This window comes from Rattus norvegicus, chromosome 14 (assembly GCF_036323735.1).
Source record: "Rattus norvegicus strain BN/NHsdMcwi chromosome 14, GRCr8, whole genome shotgun sequence".
Taxonomy (NCBI): Eukaryota; Metazoa; Chordata; class Mammalia; order Rodentia; family Muridae; genus Rattus; species Rattus norvegicus.
Genome location: NC_086032.1, coordinates 65,085,165 through 65,105,805, shown reverse-complemented (window position 1 = coordinate 65,105,805; position 20,641 = coordinate 65,085,165). Strand labels below are relative to the sequence as shown.

General features: G+C 45.7%; 1 protein-coding gene across 1 annotated transcript in view; it reads right to left on the bottom strand.

The window, feature by feature from the left end:
* The window catches only part of Adgra3 (adhesion G protein-coupled receptor A3), a 103,532-nt gene extending 83,144 nt beyond the window's left edge, over positions 1-20,388 (bottom strand). The window contains exon 1 of the mRNA XM_039092758.2: positions 18,003-20,388. Coding sequence (XP_038948686.1) covers positions 18,003-18,217 — 215 coding nt within the window. The 5' untranslated portion in view covers positions 18,218-20,388. The remainder of the gene's footprint in view (positions 1-18,002) is intronic.
* Between the last annotated feature and the right edge of the window lie 253 nt (positions 20,389-20,641).

Here is a 20,641-nt window from a genome sequence, read left to right as displayed (position 1 = left end):
GTTTACAGACCTTTGTGGTGACCACCCAATTCTAGAAACTTTCCTACAGAAGTGATTTTACAGAAATAAACTTTATTTAAACCAAGAACTTTTATGGTTTAGTTTTAAAATACCGTTTAATACAATATTCCTAAACTTGACTGAAACCCTCAGTTCCCTCAGAGAACTCAACATACACGCACATTGATTTTTACTCATCAGGTACTTGGTGATGAAGATTTATTGAGTGTGGACTGCAGGCTTGAGAGCATTAGAGATGCCGGGGGAAATAGACCAAAATAAAACTCCAGTCTTCACCAATGCATATTCCAGTGGCAGCGGTACACAACCAAAACAGCAGGGTATGCAGTGTGTCAGTTGGTGAAAAAAATCTCTTGAGAAAAATAAGGAGCCGATATTAAGGTCTAGTTAAGGTGAAGAGACCATTGTGAGTATAATGACAATTCCCAGTAAAAATTGGGCTTGCTTTTAAGTAATTTTTATTTCCGTAGCAGTGACCACATGCTTAAGAAATTAGAAAACAAAGATGAACATGAATAAGAAAGTAAACAATTCTTATGTACAGACAAATATGCCCACACCTTCAGAGCTCAGACTCTTGACACTGTCAACCATGTACATAGACAAGTATAGATTTTGTAAGCATAGATCCTATCACAAACACCAGGGATGCCACCTTCTTCAGCTACCAACTCAACCTTTCCAGTTCAGTCTATTTTCATATCCAGGTCATAATCAAATTCCTAAGTATCTCAGAAATATCTTTTACAGATCTTTGTCTAAACCAGTATCTAAGACCACACCTATATTTTGACTGTGTCGCTAGCAACATAACACAGCCTAATCCTACTGCTTGATGAACAATAAATAAATAAACAAGAAAAGGAGTGACAGCTCGTGGCTAAGAAGGTAAGATCGTGAGGCCATCCTGAGGTACACAGTAGGTTCCAAGCTGACCTACTCTTCATTCAGAGCCCTGTCTCAAAATCAGTCATCATCATCACTATCAACATAGACACTGTGGGAGATCCTCTGTGGTAACGCTTTAACAGTCACAAATACCACGTCCGGTTCACGTGGACTGACTCTATCAAGAAGAGAGGTCAGAAATCCTGTTGTACCTTGCGCTGCTTGAGTAGAGTGATGAAGCATCAGGCCTTAAACTCGAAGACTTGTAGTCAGTTGAACTTAGCCTACACGGTGATTTCAGTTTGTTCTCAAGTCTGGGAACTTGCCAAAAAGCACATGCTCCATCCTGTTGCAAAGTACAGTACTTACACATACTGTATGAAATGAAACTACCACGAATTACTACCAGCTATAGCAGAGCTCAACATTATTTGACTTGTTTTGTTAGAAGACTAAAGACAGGTCTGGGGAGAGAATCAGGAGGTAAAGCACAAAATACCCAGTCTGGCATAAAGTCAGGCGAGGTGGCATACATCTGTAATCCCAGCCGTTTTAGGGAAAACAGAAGGAAGAGACGAGAAAATCCCTGGAAGCTCCCAGTCCAGCTAGCTTAGCTTGGCATGTGGAGAGGTGAGCGACAGAGAAATTCTCTCTCAAACAAGAAACACAAAGACCCGAACCCATGGCTGCTCTCTAACTTCCATATATATTCTATTACATGATCTCCTGCATACACACACACACACACACACACACACACACACACACACACACCCTCACATGTGCTTGAGGGGAGTGCTATCATATAGTCAAAATACTAATTTCTAAGCAAATATAAACTCCATTTTCAATTTAAAGGATTCTTTTTAACTATTAACTTGTAAGACAATTACATGAGTAAAGGACTAAAAACTAAACGGAGCCAATTCTTATTGGGTAAGAAAGTGATAAATATCCCATCTTGTTTGTCTTGGGTAAAGTTACTTCAAGGAGGGAAGGTTGGCTCGGCAGTCAGCACTTCAGAGTGCAAATGCCTACAGTTCTTACAGAGATACAGTTCCCAGCACCCACATCCCTCCTCACAGCCTGAGTGTAGCTCCAGGGGATAGATACAAAGGCATCCATGGGCACAAACCCATACTCCAGAGACACACCTATATATGTAATTAAAAATAATAAAAATACATTTTAAAGAAGTAACTTTAAGAAAATCAACCAACAGATCAGGGAAAGCTTCTTTGATAAATATAGATGAGCCACGAAATTAATAGGGATGATAACAAGAAAGAGGCTGCAGGCATTTTCCAAGTCCTAAAATATGATTGATTTGGGGATGATAAGACCCAAAACTGTTAACTAAGCATTAAAATAGAATTAAAGCTATTATGGCCTCATCAGTGTAGGTGCATGGATCACTGCTTGCCAGACGAGAGCTGGACTCTGAGAGCTGATGGGTCACCTCAGAAACCCAGCTTACAATGCTGGCTGTCAGTGCCAACTCCCTGAGCTCAAACCTGGTTCCATCTCTTAGCTGTCCAGTGACCTCGCACCTTAACGGGGTGCTTTCTCTGTCGGACTCCCCAAAGCAAGACACACCTCGGGTCTTGAAAGTAACTCCAACGCTCCCACACATACCACAATTATGTTCCGAACGGCCCTGATTTTTGATGGCTGCTCAGTCCTTTCATTCTCCTTTAGTTTCTCCGAATACAGGCCCCAAAGATCTGTGGTTGCTGATGGGAGCTACTCTTGTCAGGATGACAGAGAATATATGAGAAAAGATGCCGGATTCAACCTGGTTTGGGTTTGGGATTGGGGGGGTGGGTATTTTTGTATTTAGGGTTCCATCTGCCTTGATTTTTTGTTTGTTTTTTTTCTAAATACTTATTTATTACATACACAGTGTTCTGCCTGCATGTGAGAAAAGGGCATCAGATCTCATCATAGATGGTTGTGAGCCACCATGTGGTTGAGGGGAATTTAACTCAGGGCCTCTGGAAGAGCAGTCAATGCTCTCAACTCTGAGCCATCTCTCCAGCCTCTTGTGTTTTTTTTTTTAAGATAAGCTTTCATGCATCCCAGGCTGGGAGAGAGCTCAGTACTTTGAAGCTGAGGATGACCTTGCATTTCTGATCTCCTTTCTCTATTTCCCAGATGCTGAGATTACAGGCTGGCACCACTGTGCATGGATCTAATACATGTGCCATTGGAGACCACCCAGGACGTGCTACATGCTGGGTAAGCACTGTACCAACTGAACTACCCAGCCTGGCCTGGAATCAACCCGTGGACAATGTAGCGCTCTCTACTCTATATAGAACCTAAATAATTACAGGAGTATTAAAAATTACTAAAGAAGAAGGGGGTGGGGAGGAAGGTGTGTATGGCGTGCGTGTGTGTGTACGTGTGTGTGTGTGTGTGTGTGTGTGTGTGTGTGTGTGTATTCCACTGAGGAAATTTTTACTATCTAACAAAAATGCCTATGATTCCTATATAATGGATGTCCAAACATTCACCCAGAGCTCAGAAATTCGGACAAGCAGCCTGGCTACTCATTGAGCTGGGAACTTAAAACTCTATTCCTGTGGTGGAGGAAGAAACAAGGATATATCAGGGTTCACATGCTTAATGGGCTCCTCAAGTGCTCAAGTCCTAAAGACAGGAACTGAGACAAGAGAGAAATCGGGTTAATGCAGGGAGAGCTCATGATCCCAATGTTGGGGTTTGCCCTGGGGAAGAAGGGCAGGTCTCAACTGGCAAGTGAAGGGCAATTAGAGCAGCTAAGAGCAGTGAATAAAGGCAGGAAAGGAGCCAGGCTGGCCAGATGCTAATCCTAGCAGCCCCCACCGTTTCCAGCCCTCCCTGGCTGCCTCTGCCAAGAAGACAGCCCCTGTACTTACAGTGTGAATACCAGATAATGATGCAATGAATCCCTCTAATAAAACTACTGGGGCTTCATTAACGTCTGTGCCTTTTAAAAAACACCTCAGTGATCTTGTCAGGTTTGATTTGGTTTTGTGAGCTATGTAAATTCACAGAATTCAGGCATTTAAATAGCCCTTAAGGACAACCCAGCTCAAAACCTCCCTTCCCTGTGAGGGAAGCGAAGGCCAGAGTACCTGTGAGGAGCTAAGAGCTACAATCTGGTTACACTTGGCAAAGCCAGTGTGAATTCCCCAAAACCATCCAGTCAGGAGGCTTTCCTCTGCTTCCTCCTTTCTCGTGTCATTATTAAACCGGGATCTTGGAGCACAGAACCACAGGGAACTTGAGTTAGGAAGAGTGGCAGACACTGATTTCATCTTCTGATGAAGACATTAGGCAGCTACCCTGCCCTCCAACACCATGATGGTCTTAGTCCTCCCAGGTATGCAGGGCAGCTGAGGTAAGGTCATTTGTGATTCTAGGATAGAACAGTCAGTCTCAAGAATGCTTGAGCAAGGCAGACCTAATTAATAGCCAACGCTACATTACAAACCAAAGCAGGACTGTCCTGGTCACTCCCACAACTACTGCAACGAGAGCAAATGGGATAATAAACATCTTCCCTTCAACAACTGGTCCCTGGAACCTCAAATGCTAGGTGCAATGTCTCAGCTCCTGTCTCCCCATCAGCCAGCCTTCTCTAAGGAAGCTGTTCATTGAGCACCAGTCTCCTGTGACAACTATTTTACAAGGGTTTACCCCCAAAGCTACTACCAAAGGTTGCTTTTGTGGTATAATAATAGAATTGTAGACCCAGAGTCACAGAGATGGCCCACAAGTCAGGCTCTGCAACTCTCAACCTATCTAACTGGAGATGAATTTACCTTTTTGTGCTTCTGCTGGAGCACCTGTAAAAACCATGGACACTACCTGCCAGGAATTTGCTGTTTGCGAAGTAGTTAACTCAGTAGCCGCTATCTGACAAGTATCAAGATGTCAGTTATCTCTAGACCCTGTAGCTGCTACACACGATTTCTCTGGAACTGGGTCATCTGGATGCCTGAGAGTTTCAGACCTAGGATGGACTTGCACCAGGACAGCCAACTACTGTGCCTTGACTCCAGGATGAGTCACACCACAGACTCTCCAGTTTTCCCAGGTTACACAGTGGGTTATTCCTTAGATAACAACCAAATGAGCCAATTCCTGTAACATCATTCCTTTCTCTTTTCTCTCTCTCTCTCTCTCTCTCTCTCTCTCTCTCTCTCTCTCTCTCTCTCTCTCTCTCTGTCTGTCTGTCTGTCAATGCTTTCTAAAATCCTATACTTAAAAAGAAAAGTTGAGAGCAGGATCTTTCTTACTGTCTTTCCCTGCAACACGCAACAGAAACTGCAGTACCCGCTGGAACACAAACTGCCATACGGAACAAAACAAGAAGGCATATGGGAACTCTTTCTCTGGGGAACTGTAAACTGAGGTCTAGCCTCTGCTTATAGGGCACAAAGCACAAAGTACTAGTCCAACAAAGTCCACTTTGGAGAACCAATGAGTTTATTAGTCACAAAGTACAGATGAAGTGTTACTTACAGGAACATGAGTGAGCCCAGAACATCACCCTATGATGGATGATGACCTCCCAATAGCTGCAGAGAGAGGGCACCCACCGCACTTCATTAACTTCCACCCTTCCTACTGCACTCTAGCACCTCCAGAGACTACCAAGGGCCATCAGGACAGAGCTGTATCAGGACAGAGCTGTAGACAGACAGCAGGGAGGTGCAGGATGGAGCTATCAAAATCTCAGGCGGAGAGCAAGCACCATTTCCCTGCAGCCCTCCTTCCTGTGAGTGACCGCCAACAGTGAAGAGACTGCTTGGACCTTGTCACAGCTGCTCTGATGAAGATGATGGTGGTGGGGCCAAAGGATGGAGCTCCATAACACACGTGCCTCATAGACCAGTGTGAAACAGACATTCAAGAGCATGCAAACCTCTGTGTCAGCCTTGTTATCCCACCTCCAGGTCAGGAAGGGAAGAGCCTCTTTTTCACCCAGTGCTGGACTTAGGGATCCCCCACACACCCTCCTTTGCCACTACCTGACAGAAGAGTTAAATAGGTTGTTATCTAGGAAGTTAAATAGAAGCGTTAACTAGGATTGCTGAAGCAACTTAAAATAATCTATATATTATTATATTTTATTATTATATTATATCAGTTTATATTTCTCAGAGGTTCACACTGTTATGACACCTACCCTTTTGCCCCAGGGGCCATTGTCCTTCCTGGGTCTAGACTGTTCGTAAAAGCTTTCTGGCCCAAACCATGTGAGGTGAAAGGATGGATTCAGAGGCTGAAATTCAATGATCTGGGAGTGTGATATCAAATATAGTCATCAAACTAAAGGACAAAATAAGAAGAAAAATGCAGTGGGGCTGCCAGAAACTTCAGAGTGTGTGCTGGGGCAAAAACTTCAAAACAACAACAACAAACAAACAAACAAACAAAAAAGGCAGAAGGAATCCGAGCGTGAAGTTGAGGAACTGAGTCATGGCGCACGGCGTGCATGCAGCACATGCTGCGGGGCATTCCTGGGGACCTTTGAACGGAGGAGAAAGCCATGCATGGCAGATACCTCCGGGAATCATGTGAGACGCTGAGAGCCAAGATAAGGCTTCCCACAGGCAGGAAGCAACTGGAGGAAGGAGCAGATCTGTGTGGCTCAGACAGGCCCTGCACCATCAAATGAATGCTGCAGGAGGTAAAGCTGGACTCTTTCTAGGGCTTAGCTACTACATTTCATCCCATCTCAGTTAAGAACTAGGAGAGATGGGGTTGGGGATTTAGCTCAGTGGTAGAGCGCTTACCTAGCAAGCGCAAGGCCCTGGGTTCAGTCCCCAGCTCCGAAAAAAAAGAAAAAAAAAAAAAAAAAGAACTAGGAGAGATGCCTCCCCAGTCCAACAGAGAATTACTGAATGCCCCTGAGCCGGAAACTCAGTCAAAGCTCAATGTGGCCACCACGAACCCACAGTCTGATGCATTCAGAGAGTGAGGTACCATATTGGGTCACCCCACAAAAACACAAACATCACGTAGGAAGTGGCCACCAGCAACATGAGCTAACCTTTTTCAAGCAGGGTACAATGCAGATTCCAGGCTCTGGCTATGAAGAGAGTTTACTCTTGTGCTTGGAGAATGACAAACCAGAAACCAACCTTAATATTCTGTGGAACGGAAATAGCCTGTGTAAGCCTCATGGTACACTGGACTGAAAGATGTTAGTATAATTAGAGAGAGAGACAGACAGACAGACATAGCTAGACAGTTATGCATTCACATGCATACACACATATCACTAGCAAGAGGTTGCTGAATAATAATACATGCATGCTATAGGTAGATATCATCTTATGTAATAAATAAATTATGAGATATGTGGATATTAACAATGGATTGGCTCATAAACATAATGGTTATTATTTTTAAGACTATAAAGAACATCATCCTATAAATCACATTAAGGAATGCCCAAGAACAGTGGCCCATGGATTCAGACTGCAAGTGTAAGGCAGGTTGTCAGAGCTGGAACATGAAGCACCCAAACCTCGAGGTGACTGGCAGTGACAGGAATACAGGATGACTTGGGAGCACCTCAAAGCTCTGGTTCCTAATCCCAGGGGCAGCTCCATTGAGCTTACTGAGGCACTATCTAACACACTTATCACTATATTTTTCTACTCCATACTTAATAAGAAAGTCATTTAAAAAGCAGATAAGACTAAGAGAAAGGGCATCTTAGACACCGCCCTGCGATCTATCTTCACCTTTGCCACAAGAAGTTGGGAGAAACTGCACAGTCAAGAAGGCTTTTTAAGTCTTATCTTGATGGGAAAGGAATCAATTTAATTAGACTCCGAATCAAGCAGGCCTAAAGAAAGAAAACATTAACACCAGGTGTTAAAGGACCTTCATTCCCTTTCCACATAAAGGCTGCTCCGAGTTTCCTTCAATTAAATCCAAGGGGGATTCAGACAGAAACGCCAAGCCAGCACAGGAGTCTGTGCTAACTGTCTGCCTCTGCAGCAAGTGCTCCTGACAGGGGGTGAACAGCCAAGGGCACAGTTTGGATGGGGCCAGTCACACTGGAGAACCACACATCCCAATCACTCACATTCAAAGCATGCCCCTGGGGAGGGGAGGCACAGAGATCTGAGAAGAACTCTCACCAGGGGTCCGTTGTTAAGTTGGGGGGAATGCCAGCCCCTTTGAAAAACAGCATGGTCAGCAAATACAACCGGCAACAGGTGGGCAGGGCTAACAAGCCATATAAAGGTTTTTCTCTTGCTATGATGACACTGTCACTGGGCAAGATCTTAAATGAGATCAATAAAAGTTCTTAACAGACTGTCAAGGTAATTAATTCCGCCTTCTTTGTGCAGAATACATAATTCTACAGAACTGTGTGCCCTGGTCCCCATACCCATGGTGACTGTTCTGGAAAAACAGGACAAATATACAAAGATTACTTTGGAACTTAAGAAGGCAAAACATGGGAAGAAATACAAAGAGCAGCAGATGTAAGATTTGTGTTTTATTTAAATTCAGAACCAAGAACGCAGGACAAGTGAGCTGATAAGGAGCTAAAAGCGACTGGTGTGTGCCTGAGAGCTGAGCTGACTCAGGGTCTGGCAAAGGGGCTTTGTGCTTGGCAATCTCCAGCCATGCCTCCAGCACACCTGCCAATCATGAAGTTGACAGCACAAGGACTGCCTCCGTCAGGCCCAGCCCAAACAGCAAGAAAATGATGAAATAAATATCAGATGATGAATTATCTCCATAGAAACCTTGTGTCAATGGGGACAAAAAATATTAGAAATTTGAAATGTTCAGAAGTTGGTCAAACACAGATGACCATTTTATACGTTAAATTACATTAAACTGCCCTGAGAACTATACTATCTCTCTTTTTTTAATCAGACCAGTCATTTAATTTTGTGCTTCTCTTTCAGAGCCTGAAGAAGATATGATTGCAAGGGCAGAGCTCAGCACTGTGCAGAAGGCCCTGTCCCCTGCCACCTCCGGCTTCTTCATTTTCCTTCCTGTGTGCCTTCACACTGTGAGGACGTTCATTCTTCGCTCGCATGTTCTTCACAGTGCAGATCCTACGGTTTGAACTGCTGGAACTCATTCAGCAACTAGCTGTTCAGACTGGGGTAGTTTTAGGAAGATTTGGGTGACTCAGCACCTCGACTCCACAGCCCCTGCTCTCTGACAAAGGTCATGCATGGAAACTGGACCTTGAGTTTTAAATCTAACAAAGAGCATTAAAGGGACCTTGAACCATGTCTGTTTTGTTGCCCGTCCCAAATCAAAAACACACAGCATCAGGCCCTCAAATACCAGTGGGACAAATAGTGGCAGTTGTCAGGCCCTTTCAAGTTCAGTCTTCTATCTCCACACCATACCTTTAACACCATCCTGCCTCACCCACCAAACTAACATTAAATCCGGTGTTAGATAGCACACCTGAGTCTCCCAGCTATTCATCTAGTCTGTGAACAAGGCCCCAGCCGGAACCTCTCAGCTAACTGTCCCAGGAATGTTTCGTAATTTCATCCCTCCTGCCCACACTTAAAACAGCCCACCTCATTCTCCTGCCTCTCCCCTTCCCCCTCCCCCCACCCCTCCTCCCCTCCCAGAGGCAGCTGCCCTCAGTTTGTTTCTGGGCTCTTCCTCCTTCCTTTGTAGCAGAGGACAGCTGGTAGCCACAATTAATCCTTAACTGGGATACCTTACAATTTTTTTGTAAGATTAATTTATTTTACCCATGTGAGTCTTCAGACACACCAGAAGAGGGCATCAGATTCCATAATAGATGGTTGTGAGCCACCATGTGGTTGCTAGGAATTGAACTCAGGACCTCTGGAAAAGCAGTCAGTGCTCTTAACCGCTATCTGTCCAGCTCCAATAACGTTGGTTTTTTGTTTTGTTTTGTTTTGTTTTTTTGTTTTTATTTTTAATCCCAGTTGACATTGGAATCAATGAAAATCACTAATGTCTGGGACCCATCCCTGAACAATTGCATGGGAACAGAGGTCTGTGCTCCAGATATGGGAATATTTAACTCTCCTGGGTGGTGCGAATGAAACTACCAACAGCACACTCTCAATCAGGCTTCAGGAAAGAAGATGACCAGTCCCTTCTTCCCCAGGGATGGGACAGATAAAGGCCGGGAGCGTCCCTCATCACCCGACTTCTGGACACAGCCTGCAGCATCATTCACCACTTCACTTCACCACTATCTGCGCGTGCCATGTCCTGGTGTGGAAATCTTGGAGAAACTCCCATGAACAACAATGCGACTGTGTGCTGCCGGTCGGAAACACTTGGAGCTGCAGAGGCTTTGTGCCCGGGAGACGGACGAGAAAGAGAAAACAACACAACCACGGTCAGTGGAACAAAGGACCCACGACTGGGCCTCTTTGGCAAAGTCCTGCCTAAACCTGTCTTCCAACCCTCCCTTTAGAAACCCTTATTGCCTCTGACATATCAAGAGCTGCATCTCAGTGCTCTGCTCTGTCCAGTGCGGAGGGCATGGGTCATATCTCATCCTACAAAGCTGGACTGACAGGCACATCCACTCTAGGAGAGGGGTATGCCAGATACTGTACGGCTAGAAGGACCAGGCAGAGCTCCAGAATGGCAGTGTCAGACTGGGATAGAGTTGATCCAACAGGCAAAACACATCACATCGAATTAATTAAATATTAAAACAGTCAAATCCAGACATAAGGCCCAAAACTACCACAAATCTGAACAGCTAGTAACGAAGTGGATTGAAGCAGTTGCAGACTCAGATACTTATCACGAAGAAAAGAGAGGAGTAAATGTTAAAAGTGACATCTGTCAGTCTTCGCTGTGTGGAGGGAGTACAGGTTCAAACCCAGGCCAGCAGACTGCAGGCAAGGGAGAAGAGGCTATCGCTTGAAGGTGAGCATGGGATGGGGTCTGACCTACTTGATCCGCTCAGGCTCTAAACAGGAAGAATCACAGGACAAGGAACACTTTGCTAAACCATGTGCAAGAGCAAAGCCAGTGTCCGCTCTGCACGCAGCACAGCACCTAAGAGGCAAGGAAAGTGATGGAGACCTAGGAGAGCCTGTGGAGGCAACCCTGGCTTGCAGGACCCCCCCCCCCAAATGGACACACAAAATTGATGGAAAGCCAGTCAAAAGGAAACCTTGGCAGGACTGCTACCTGTTTAAAATGCCTCCTGCGGTAAACTAAATTTGAACACCAGACAAGATAAACCATACAAAGAATATTAAAATCAAACTGAGTTGCCGGCTAAGAATCAAAACCTTTAGGGCTGGAGAGAAAGCTCAATGGTTAAGAGCACTGGCTGCTCTTCCAAGGGTCCTGAGTTCAATTCCCAGCAACCACATGGTGGCTCGTAACCATCTATAATGGGATCCAATGTCTTCTTCTGCTGTGTCTGAAGAAAGCAACAGTGTGCTCACATACATAAATACATCTTTTAAAACAAAAACAAACCTTAAAGACCAAGTTTGCATGTACAGCTTTTTAATCTTGAAGACTGATTTAACATGCCACATAAGCTCACAGTACAATTGGTATGTGGATTTTTTTTCTATTTACAGAGAAATGTTAAATAGTAGTGTGTCCCTTGTAGTCTCTGGACATAAGATGCTCAAGGCAGAGAAGCATCCCTAGGAGCTGGTGGACTAAAGTCACCATAAGAGACTAACCCACTATGCGTGGTGCTACAATGCTTGTCAGTGAAGCTCAGTACTCTGCATCGAAAAGACAGAGGCAGGAGGATTGCCAGGAAGGGAGGCCAAGTAGAAAAGGGAAAAATAAGGAAAAAGAAGGTCTGTACCCTAGATCACTTTCTGACTTACTTTCAAGTTGTTGCTATTATTATTACTATTATTATTTCACTTCTGTTGCTTGCTCTCAAAAGCCATCTGTACAGGACTCCTAGAGACAGAGGAGCGAGCAATGGAGCAAACATCTCCAAACTTTCCAAGGTTTCTTTGTAACTTGATCTGGCATACTGCCAAACCAGGCAACTGCCCTCCAGTATTCCCGATGCTGAAGGACTCTAAATAGGCAGGAAGCAACAGGACCTGGGGGGCGGGGTTATGTAAAACCTTGACGTCATATCATAAAAACTTAAGACAGGAGACAGGTGCTCAAGGATCAAAAATCCTACGTCTATCCAACACTCTGGATTGTTTCTGAAGTATTCCTTGTAGGAATTTAAGTCGCTACAGATCAAGTAGGTCAAGTGTAACTGTAGATGCACCTACTACACCCATCTCTGAATTATGGGTTCCACAGCTATGCACTACTGAATCAGACTAAAACAAATAAATGCCCTCCTTTGCTGTACCGGTGTGAAAGCTTCGCCCTCCACTCACCTTGATTTTCTAGCATCCGCTCTTGAATCATTAATGACAACATGCTTGCCAATAAAGAATACTTGCTGTATCAGACAGGTCTCCAACTAACCCTTCCCCTCAAGGCTATGTGCATGGCCATCCAGTACCACAGAAAGGGACGCAGGAGTACAGGAGAGACGTATCTCAGTGCTCCTCAAGTGGTTAGTCCACACTGAGCCTTAGGAGTAGAGAGACAGGACAGGAGAAAGAGAAAAAGGTAGAGAACAGAAATACAAAATAACCAAGACCAAGCCATGAGCACAGTCAGTGAGGAATACACAGAGTTGAACCAGACTGTGAAGGATGCAGAATTTACCAGAACACAGATTCCAAGTTCTCTAGAAAGCTAAGTACAAACTGTGTTCAAGAAGCAATGAGAGGCATAGCAGCTAGAAGGAAACAACCTGCAGAGTGAAAACATGAGACTCCCTTCCGCTGATCCCTGACTTTTCACTGGGACACTCTGTAGAAAAGCGGCATGCCTTCACGGGTCAGAGCCACCAGCACTCAGCCCCTTAAAGTGCAAGAAGGTGTCCTTCAGAAAGAAAAACTAATCTGTGCCTGAACATAGGGCAATAAGGTTACAGAGGCAAGATCTTAAAATCAAAGACAGCCACCTTACCCAGTAGCTACCTGGGATCACCACAGCTTAATTAAAGGGGGAGAAAGGGTAGTTCATAAAAGCCACTCTCTGTGTGACTACACTTGTGTGGCTAGGGAGCACCCGGCTACCCACTAGGAGCTGTGGCTACGGCTAAAAGCGACTGGAGAAGGCAAGTCTGCCGGCTCCTTCCTTCTGAGCTGGAGCCCCACCAGAGGACAGACCTGGACAGGACTCTACCCACCGACATTATGCCAGGACTTTCCAAAAGGGCCCTCCTTCCCCTCCTCTTCTGGCCTTCTTCCTTCAACTTTCTTCCTTCACTTATGTTGTTAGGGAACCCAGAAGCCCCTCTCCCTCCCACCTACAGCTGCTTGTGCACTTGCTCCTTCATGCCTGGTTTATCTCGTCTTCTCTCACTCTGGCAGGGAGGGCAGTCTCTGCTGCCAACAAAAGCCACACACTCTACGCATGCTCAGCCGTCTACCTTCCCTCTCCAACCCATTCAGCATACTCCCGTATTTGCCAGGAAACCCAAATCCTTTAAGAACACCTCTGCCTTCTTTCACGCAGAACTCCTGCCTCCTCCACATGTGATCACACCGTTCTCAAACCCCTTCTCCCTTTAAGCCACATGGCCTGGCTTCTTTCACTTGTGGTGTATGGCCCTGGTTCTTGATGGGCTGTCAAACCGTCAGCTGTCAAAGACTAGTCTTGTTCTGCCTGCACATGATCTCTGGGCACCTCGCCACCAGGCAGCTTCTCCCACCTTGAAATCTCATGATTAGTCTTCTCTTTGCTCCATCAGTTTCAGTGGCTCCTCCAGGAGAGTAGTCTCATTTACAATCACTCCCAGGGCCACCAGCCCCTGGTTTCCCCCTTACCCCTCACCCCCCAGCCCCTCTCATCTCTTTCCCAGCTACACCAACAAGGCAGGTATGTGAAATACCAAGTGTACCAAAGTCATTGTCCATAAGCTATCTTTACACTAGTGGCCCAACACAAGATTGAAGTCCAGCTGGGCTGGCAACCAGCTGCCCTTATGCCTCGAACGACCTCCTTTATCCTCCAATCGAATCTGTCCCTTCCCTGAAGCCCTACCAAGTCTTTACTTCTTCCAGGAAAGAGAGAAATACTTTCCAGGGACTCTGTTTCTCTCCAGAATTCTCCCCCTTTTCAAGTCTCCCAAAACATAGAAAAGCAGTGCAGGACTTTTGTGTAATTACAGGAATTCTTTAATCGTTTCTGAATGATACCCACTCTTACTATCCTTTCTCTCCAAAGTTTAAGCTGTAGAACACTCTAAGAGTTCCTTTTCTGTACTTGATATTGGGCCACACCAGAGGTGTCTAAACAATTACCAACTGACAGAAGACATTTTACATAGTAAAAACACAAACTTGGGCTAGAGAGATGGCTCAGAGTTAAGAGCACTGACTGCTATTCCTAGAGGTCCTGAGTTCAATTCCCAGGGAACGACGTAGTGGCTCACAACCATCTGTAATGAGATCTGATGCCCTCTTCTGGTGTGTCTGAAGACAGTTTCAGTGTACTCACAAAAAATAAATAAAATCTTTAAAAAAAAAAAAAAAAACACAAACTTGCACATACGTTTTCATTCATCAAACTGTCTAAGAGAAAACCAGATTTCATTCCTGAGGGACAACTCCTAACTTAATTCTTTTCCTGCAATAACTGACGACAGTACACATGGACACGTGGCTGTAAAGTTTTCAGCCAATAAAGTTCTCAGAACTTTTAAAATAACATATTGAATAATATTCCATATAAAATATAGGAATGTAGCAAATAATTTGTTTCCTGTAAAGCTATTAAATGTTTTTTGTTCAATTTACCAGTAAAACTCATAAATACAATCTACTCCCTAACAAGTTCTACAAGAGAACCTGGGAACAAGCAAGCTCAGGCCAAAGACGTTTGCTTGGCTTCTTTTGATAAGCACAGCTCCAGAAGTAAGAGCTGTTCACTCTCTCAGTTGAAAGGTGTCACAGTGTCCAGCTAGAGCAATGTCAAATTCCTCACCAAACAGAAAACTAGCCTGTCCATGTCATCCTCGCAATCCAAACCAATTAAATTTTCTTCTTGGCAGCAACATGAACCACACACTTGAGGCCTAAAACCTAACCAGGAGGCCAGCTATCTTCTAATGTCTCTCTCCTGCAAGCATCCAGGCAGGGCACATTTGCCCCTAACACTCCAAGGCCACCCCTGTACAGCATCCATACTGCTCTCTGGAGCCTTGGCAAGCTGGAGCACCCTGACTTCAACTTCTTCTTTGCCTCTCCAAGGCAACTATTCAGTTTTCTTCATTTTCCCAGAATTAGCTCAGGATTTTCAGACCCTGGATTGCACCAAGTGTCAAGGCTTGCTGTCTTCCTCTGAGTGGGTCCTTTTCTGCTCACTCTGCATCCCGGTAATAAAACATTTACCATACTGCTCTAAGATGTATTCAGAAACTGTTCTCCAACTATCTGTGTATCCCTCAAGAAGAGCAGTTGTTTGTTTTTGCAGTGATGGAAACCAAACTCCAAACACTGTAGAGAACAGGCCCATCATTCATCCAATGAGCTACCTGCTCTCCTCACCCCAGAGCTTGTTTTTACTTCTGTGTCACAATCAGATACATGGTAATTAACAACCCCCAAAAGATACTTGCCCAAGTCCTAACTGTCCCTATCCTTGTAACTTTACTTGGAAAACAGATCTCCACACGTATAACAAAGAGAACCTGACAAGAGATGACCCTGAAGTTAGAGTAGACCCTATCCCAATCCAAGACTGCTTCTTTTTTGAAAGAGAGGGTGAGAGATGGGTAGGGAGGGAGGAAAAAAGAAGGGGTAGAAGGAAGGAAAGAGGGAAGGGGATAGAGAGGGGGGCACCTAAGACACAAGGAAAGAGAGCCAGTGAACTCAGATGTAGGGCTAAAGTATACTAATCATAAACTAAAAGCCATCCGATGCCAAAAGAATCAAGGAAGGAGTCTACCAAGTTTGTGAAGCTGACATCCTAGACCAGTCTCCTGAACTGAGGAAGAATGAATTTATTATTTCAAGGAACCAAGTGTATAGCAATCTACAGCAGCCTTAGAGAACTAACAGGCAATTTCCAACTTCTACCCAGAACCTTCTGCCAAGAAGCAGAAGTCAAAGGACACTGAACCAACAATGATGACGGGAGGTGTGAGTGTCTGATGAGAAACATCTCAACTGCAGGACAAGAATCTGGCACCAGGAGCAGACAGACACTCACTATGGGAACTTGGACCTGCCGCTTACCCACAGTTCTTCTGAAAGCTTGCATAGTACTATGAAGTAGCCTATGAGGTCTTCCAACAGGCTTGGGATGCTCTGACCATGCTTCAGCGGCAGCTTAACCGACCCTTTAATTACTTCCTAGTCGCTTAATTTTATTAATTTTATTTTTATCTAAGCTTTTGGACATAAAAAAGCATCAAAATGACATTTCAAAGGCCTTAAATGGCTATACTCATGTGAAATCCAGTGCAATAATTGGTAATAGGCCAAAAGGTGATTTTTATACAACATCAATGTTGCCGATAATTTACATGTAATTGATCCATTTCCGGAAAAGTAAATATAAACAGGAATCAAGGTGAGTGCCACACTGACCCAGAATTCATTTGAGTGTTTGTCAAGTCACTACTTAAGTGAAGTCACTTGTGTGATTAATTTTTCAGGCCATAAGGGACTTCTCCAACACTGGGCCTTTCTCCACTGGACTTCGACTGTAATTAAGGTACCCACATTTTTCACTTCCAAGCTTCTGGCCAAAAACTAAATAAATAGAACTCCTGACACCGACAAATGGCGAAGACAACATCCAAGTGTTGTCAGTAAGACCCTAGGAAAACAAAAACTACTTCACCCATCTTCAGCCTGAGTGAGCAGAAAACACGGCTTCTTGTGTTAAACGTCTCCTTGAAGAAAGAAGGAAGCAAAAAAAGGAAGGGAGGGGGATGGAAATGAGCCAATAGAGGTGTTGACAATGCTATTTGTACTCAGCCCATCAAATATCCTTCTGTCCAGCTAGACTACATTGAAAATCCTACTTTAAGTGGTCTCATAGATCACACATGTCTTTCTTTGCCTTTTTATGTGTGTTGAGTGGCAGCCTTGATTCTTTTTAAAGAAACCTACCAAAACAACATAGGGGAACTCGAAGACCAGGGACTCAGATTTCAGCCTGACAAAATGTCCACTAGAAACACTCTGACTCAAACTTTTCCAGACCAATTCATCTTTCACAGAAAACAGAGTCTAAAGTCAGTGGGCCAACGGTTCAGTCCAATTGGCACAAAGAACCACGTTTCCAAGACTGAACCCTGGATCCTATAGCACAGTTCAGTTACCAAACTTTTCCTTCTAGGTGAAAACCCAGTCTCTCCAGCCTCTGGAGGGCTCACTCAACACACACAGTTTTCAATCCCGAAGTTCCTGGCTTTCCACTGAGAGCTCCCAGACTTCAGCATGGGGCTGAAGTGGACATGAACAACTTTTATCTTAATCTCTTCGAAATTAGTCACTCTGAAAGTTGTTCTGAAAGAGCACTAAAGAAGCTAAGACAGAAAACGGCAAGGGCTTCGTAGAGGTTTGGGAACCACACAGAGCCTCTCACCCTAAGCCGTGGCGTCCTGCAAACTGGATCTACCTCAGGTGTAACTTCATTTCCACAGTTAGGATGGACACTTCCCGAGCATGTATGGTGTTTCCTAAAAGCCCCGAGCCAGGATGAATGAGCTTTGCTGCACCGACTGAGTGGTTACAAGCATCTTCACGTGGTACTCGGCGGCCAGAGTGGAGCAAAAGCAGGGATGGGATGGGACGCGCCGGGAACCCCGAAAACTTTTCTTTGCAAACTAGCAGAGGAGGAGCAGAGGCGGTTGCGAGGGCGACGGGCCACCCAGGTCCCACACGAAGCCGCAGGGCTTCTCCAGCACCACCCCCAGCCCGCCGCCGCGCGCACACAAAGAAGCGTGTATACCCCGGAGACCCCCGCGCCCATTCGGTGCACCCGGGAGCGAGGGAACCCCAGGAAAGGGCAGCGAGGCGTCTTGGGTTACTCACAGGGTGACCGTGCGGTTGGGCAGCGTGTCCGGGGGCAGAACCTGCGCGAGCTCCAGGCTGCTGCACACCACCTTCCCCTCGGCTCCGGCCGCCCTGCCGGTACCCCGGGCCCGACCGTCGTGCTTGCAGCCCGCGGGCAGCGCTACGGCCCCGCGCTCTCCTCCCCACAACAGGGCGAGCAGCGCCAGCGGCAGCAGCAGCGGCGGCCGCTCCATGCCGCTGACCGGGCCTGCGGGGCCGAGAGGCGGCACCGGCCTAGCGGGTGGCGGCGAGGCGGGGCGGGTCTGGCGGTGGCCCGAGCCTCCCGGCGGCCCGAGGATCGGTCCTGCTTCGCAACGACATGCTCCTTTGTCCGCGGCCGCACTCGCCCACCGCGGAGCCGCGGGGTCAGGGCCGCCGGGTCGCCGCTCGGCGCTCGGCCCGCGGGAGCGCCGCCTCCTCCCGCCGGCTCCTCCCCGCGCGACCGCTCCTCCCACCCCAGCCCCGCGCGCTCTCCGGGCGGCCGTACGACCCGACCCCGACCCGGGCACGCCCCCAGGTCCTGGCCGGAACTCGGCTACTCCTGGACCAGGCGGAAGAAAGTTCTAGACTAGTCCCAACTCTAGCAGCCCTGCAGCTCTGCTCCACGTTTCCTGGCGCCGCTGCCAGGTAGACAAAGCCGCCCTGCACACCCCTAAGAGCCCTGACCGGAGGGGATGAAGTTCTTTCCTTCAACCTGAGGAGGGGAAAGAGCCTGAAATCAATTTTCCCAAAGAAAGGCAAGGAAAGTTTCATCTGCCTCATTACCCGCCAATGCAGGAAGCAGGTTTCTTCCCAATAAACTGAACTCGGAAGCTGTCCCTGGCCTGCAGCGCCAACAGCTGTGGGCTGGCTGAGGATGCATGGGGACCATTAGACCGAAATTTCTGAGTCCACAGGTAGTTCAGATGTTAACCAGTTGGAGCAACAGCAGCCAAGAAGCCCCAGCTGAATTTGATTATTCATGCCTAAAACCGCAGACCCCACCCTAACATTTGCAAGAGCAGCATTGACCTACCCTATGTTTAAAGTTTATAGAGTCTATACAAGCCAACAAAATGAGTTTTATTCTCCCTTGAAAAACAGACTTCCTTAACATTCAGGAAGAGCAACTTGGTATACAGAAACTTCACGTCACGTACTTTGGAGTTCAACCCTGTAACATTAGCAGGTAAGAAGCAAGTGAATACAACCCAGAGACCTGTCTATCCCCTGCTTGCTTTGTTTCCTGTACTGGCTCCACTCAACAACAGGTGGGGCGTGGCACCTGTGTGCTCACCTGTGCAGGATCAGTCTGTCTGTCCCTCGCAACACAGCCATCCCTAAGGATGCCACAGAGACAGGAGTGGACATTCCAGCTGCTTGGAGGGTCTTACATTGAGAGAATTGAAAGAGAGGCAGGGTTCATGGCAGGCATTTTTTTACTTGGATCTAAAAGATCTCCGAAAAAAATTATTTCCAAGATCATGTCCCAGATACATGCATTTGGCTTTCTCAAGAGTAAATACGTTACCCATATAAGTTACTTAGATAAGTGCAAATAGCGAATCATTTGACATTTCTTGAGATTGAACTAATACCTAAACCCAGTAGTGCATAGCATCTGCTAATACACTCAATGCTGATAGAATTATTCGGGCTCTGGAACTTGGCATGTGAAAAAGAAAGGAGGGATCCAGACCTAGAGTACCCATGTTAGCCAAGGGTGGCTATATAAAGCGTAAAATTTATCTACAATTATGAAAGAAATGGGGTTTTTATTCTATATCATATTTATCCAACTTTAAACACTACTACATAGGTGTTGAACAGCACAAGTCTGTGCCTACAATGACTAAGAAAAGTAAGAAATTATTGCCACTATTAAGTCATTTTTACAACTAACTATAGACAGCAAACTTGTATTTTCTGTTATGATGAGGTTGGTCATGTTTCTATGGAAACTATTTGAAGATGATTATCCCCCCCCCAAATAAAATCATTACCTGTTCTCCCCATAAAAATAAAACCTTAGTATAATAATTTGAAAGCTTTTATTTGCCATGTCGCTGTTGGTACAGACATAGACTGGCCTGGGAACTTAGACTATATGAAAATGTCGATGCCTATCACGGAGGTAAATGTGTTTGACTGTTCTGAGACGTACTTAGCATATGCTTTAAGTTTGGCCTCAGATTGTACTTCACTACGGTTGAGAACATTAAAGTATAAAATCACCAGAAAATGGGCATGTCACCAATGAGACCCTGGATCTAGAGACAAGCACAGAGGAAACGGTCATTTAATGTGGGTAAGTAAAAGCTTTCTTCCAAGGAAGTCATTCAGATGACCTTTGAAAATAAATCATTAAAAAGTAAATTTAAAAAAAAAAAATCACAGAGTAGAGCAAGTTTTCGGAATTCCCAGCAATGCAGACTTTAGAGTGAGCAGTGCACTGAGTCTATACAAGCACCAGGACGTGAGGGCAGATCCTTATAACTGCATGGATGTCAGAGGACAGTGTGGCTTTACAGTCTCACCAAAACCTAAGCTGGAATTAAGCTACTCTCATCCTGACATCTTCTTGCCAGACAGGTCCAGTGACTGCTTCTCCTCCCTCAGGCCTGAAGCACATGGCAACA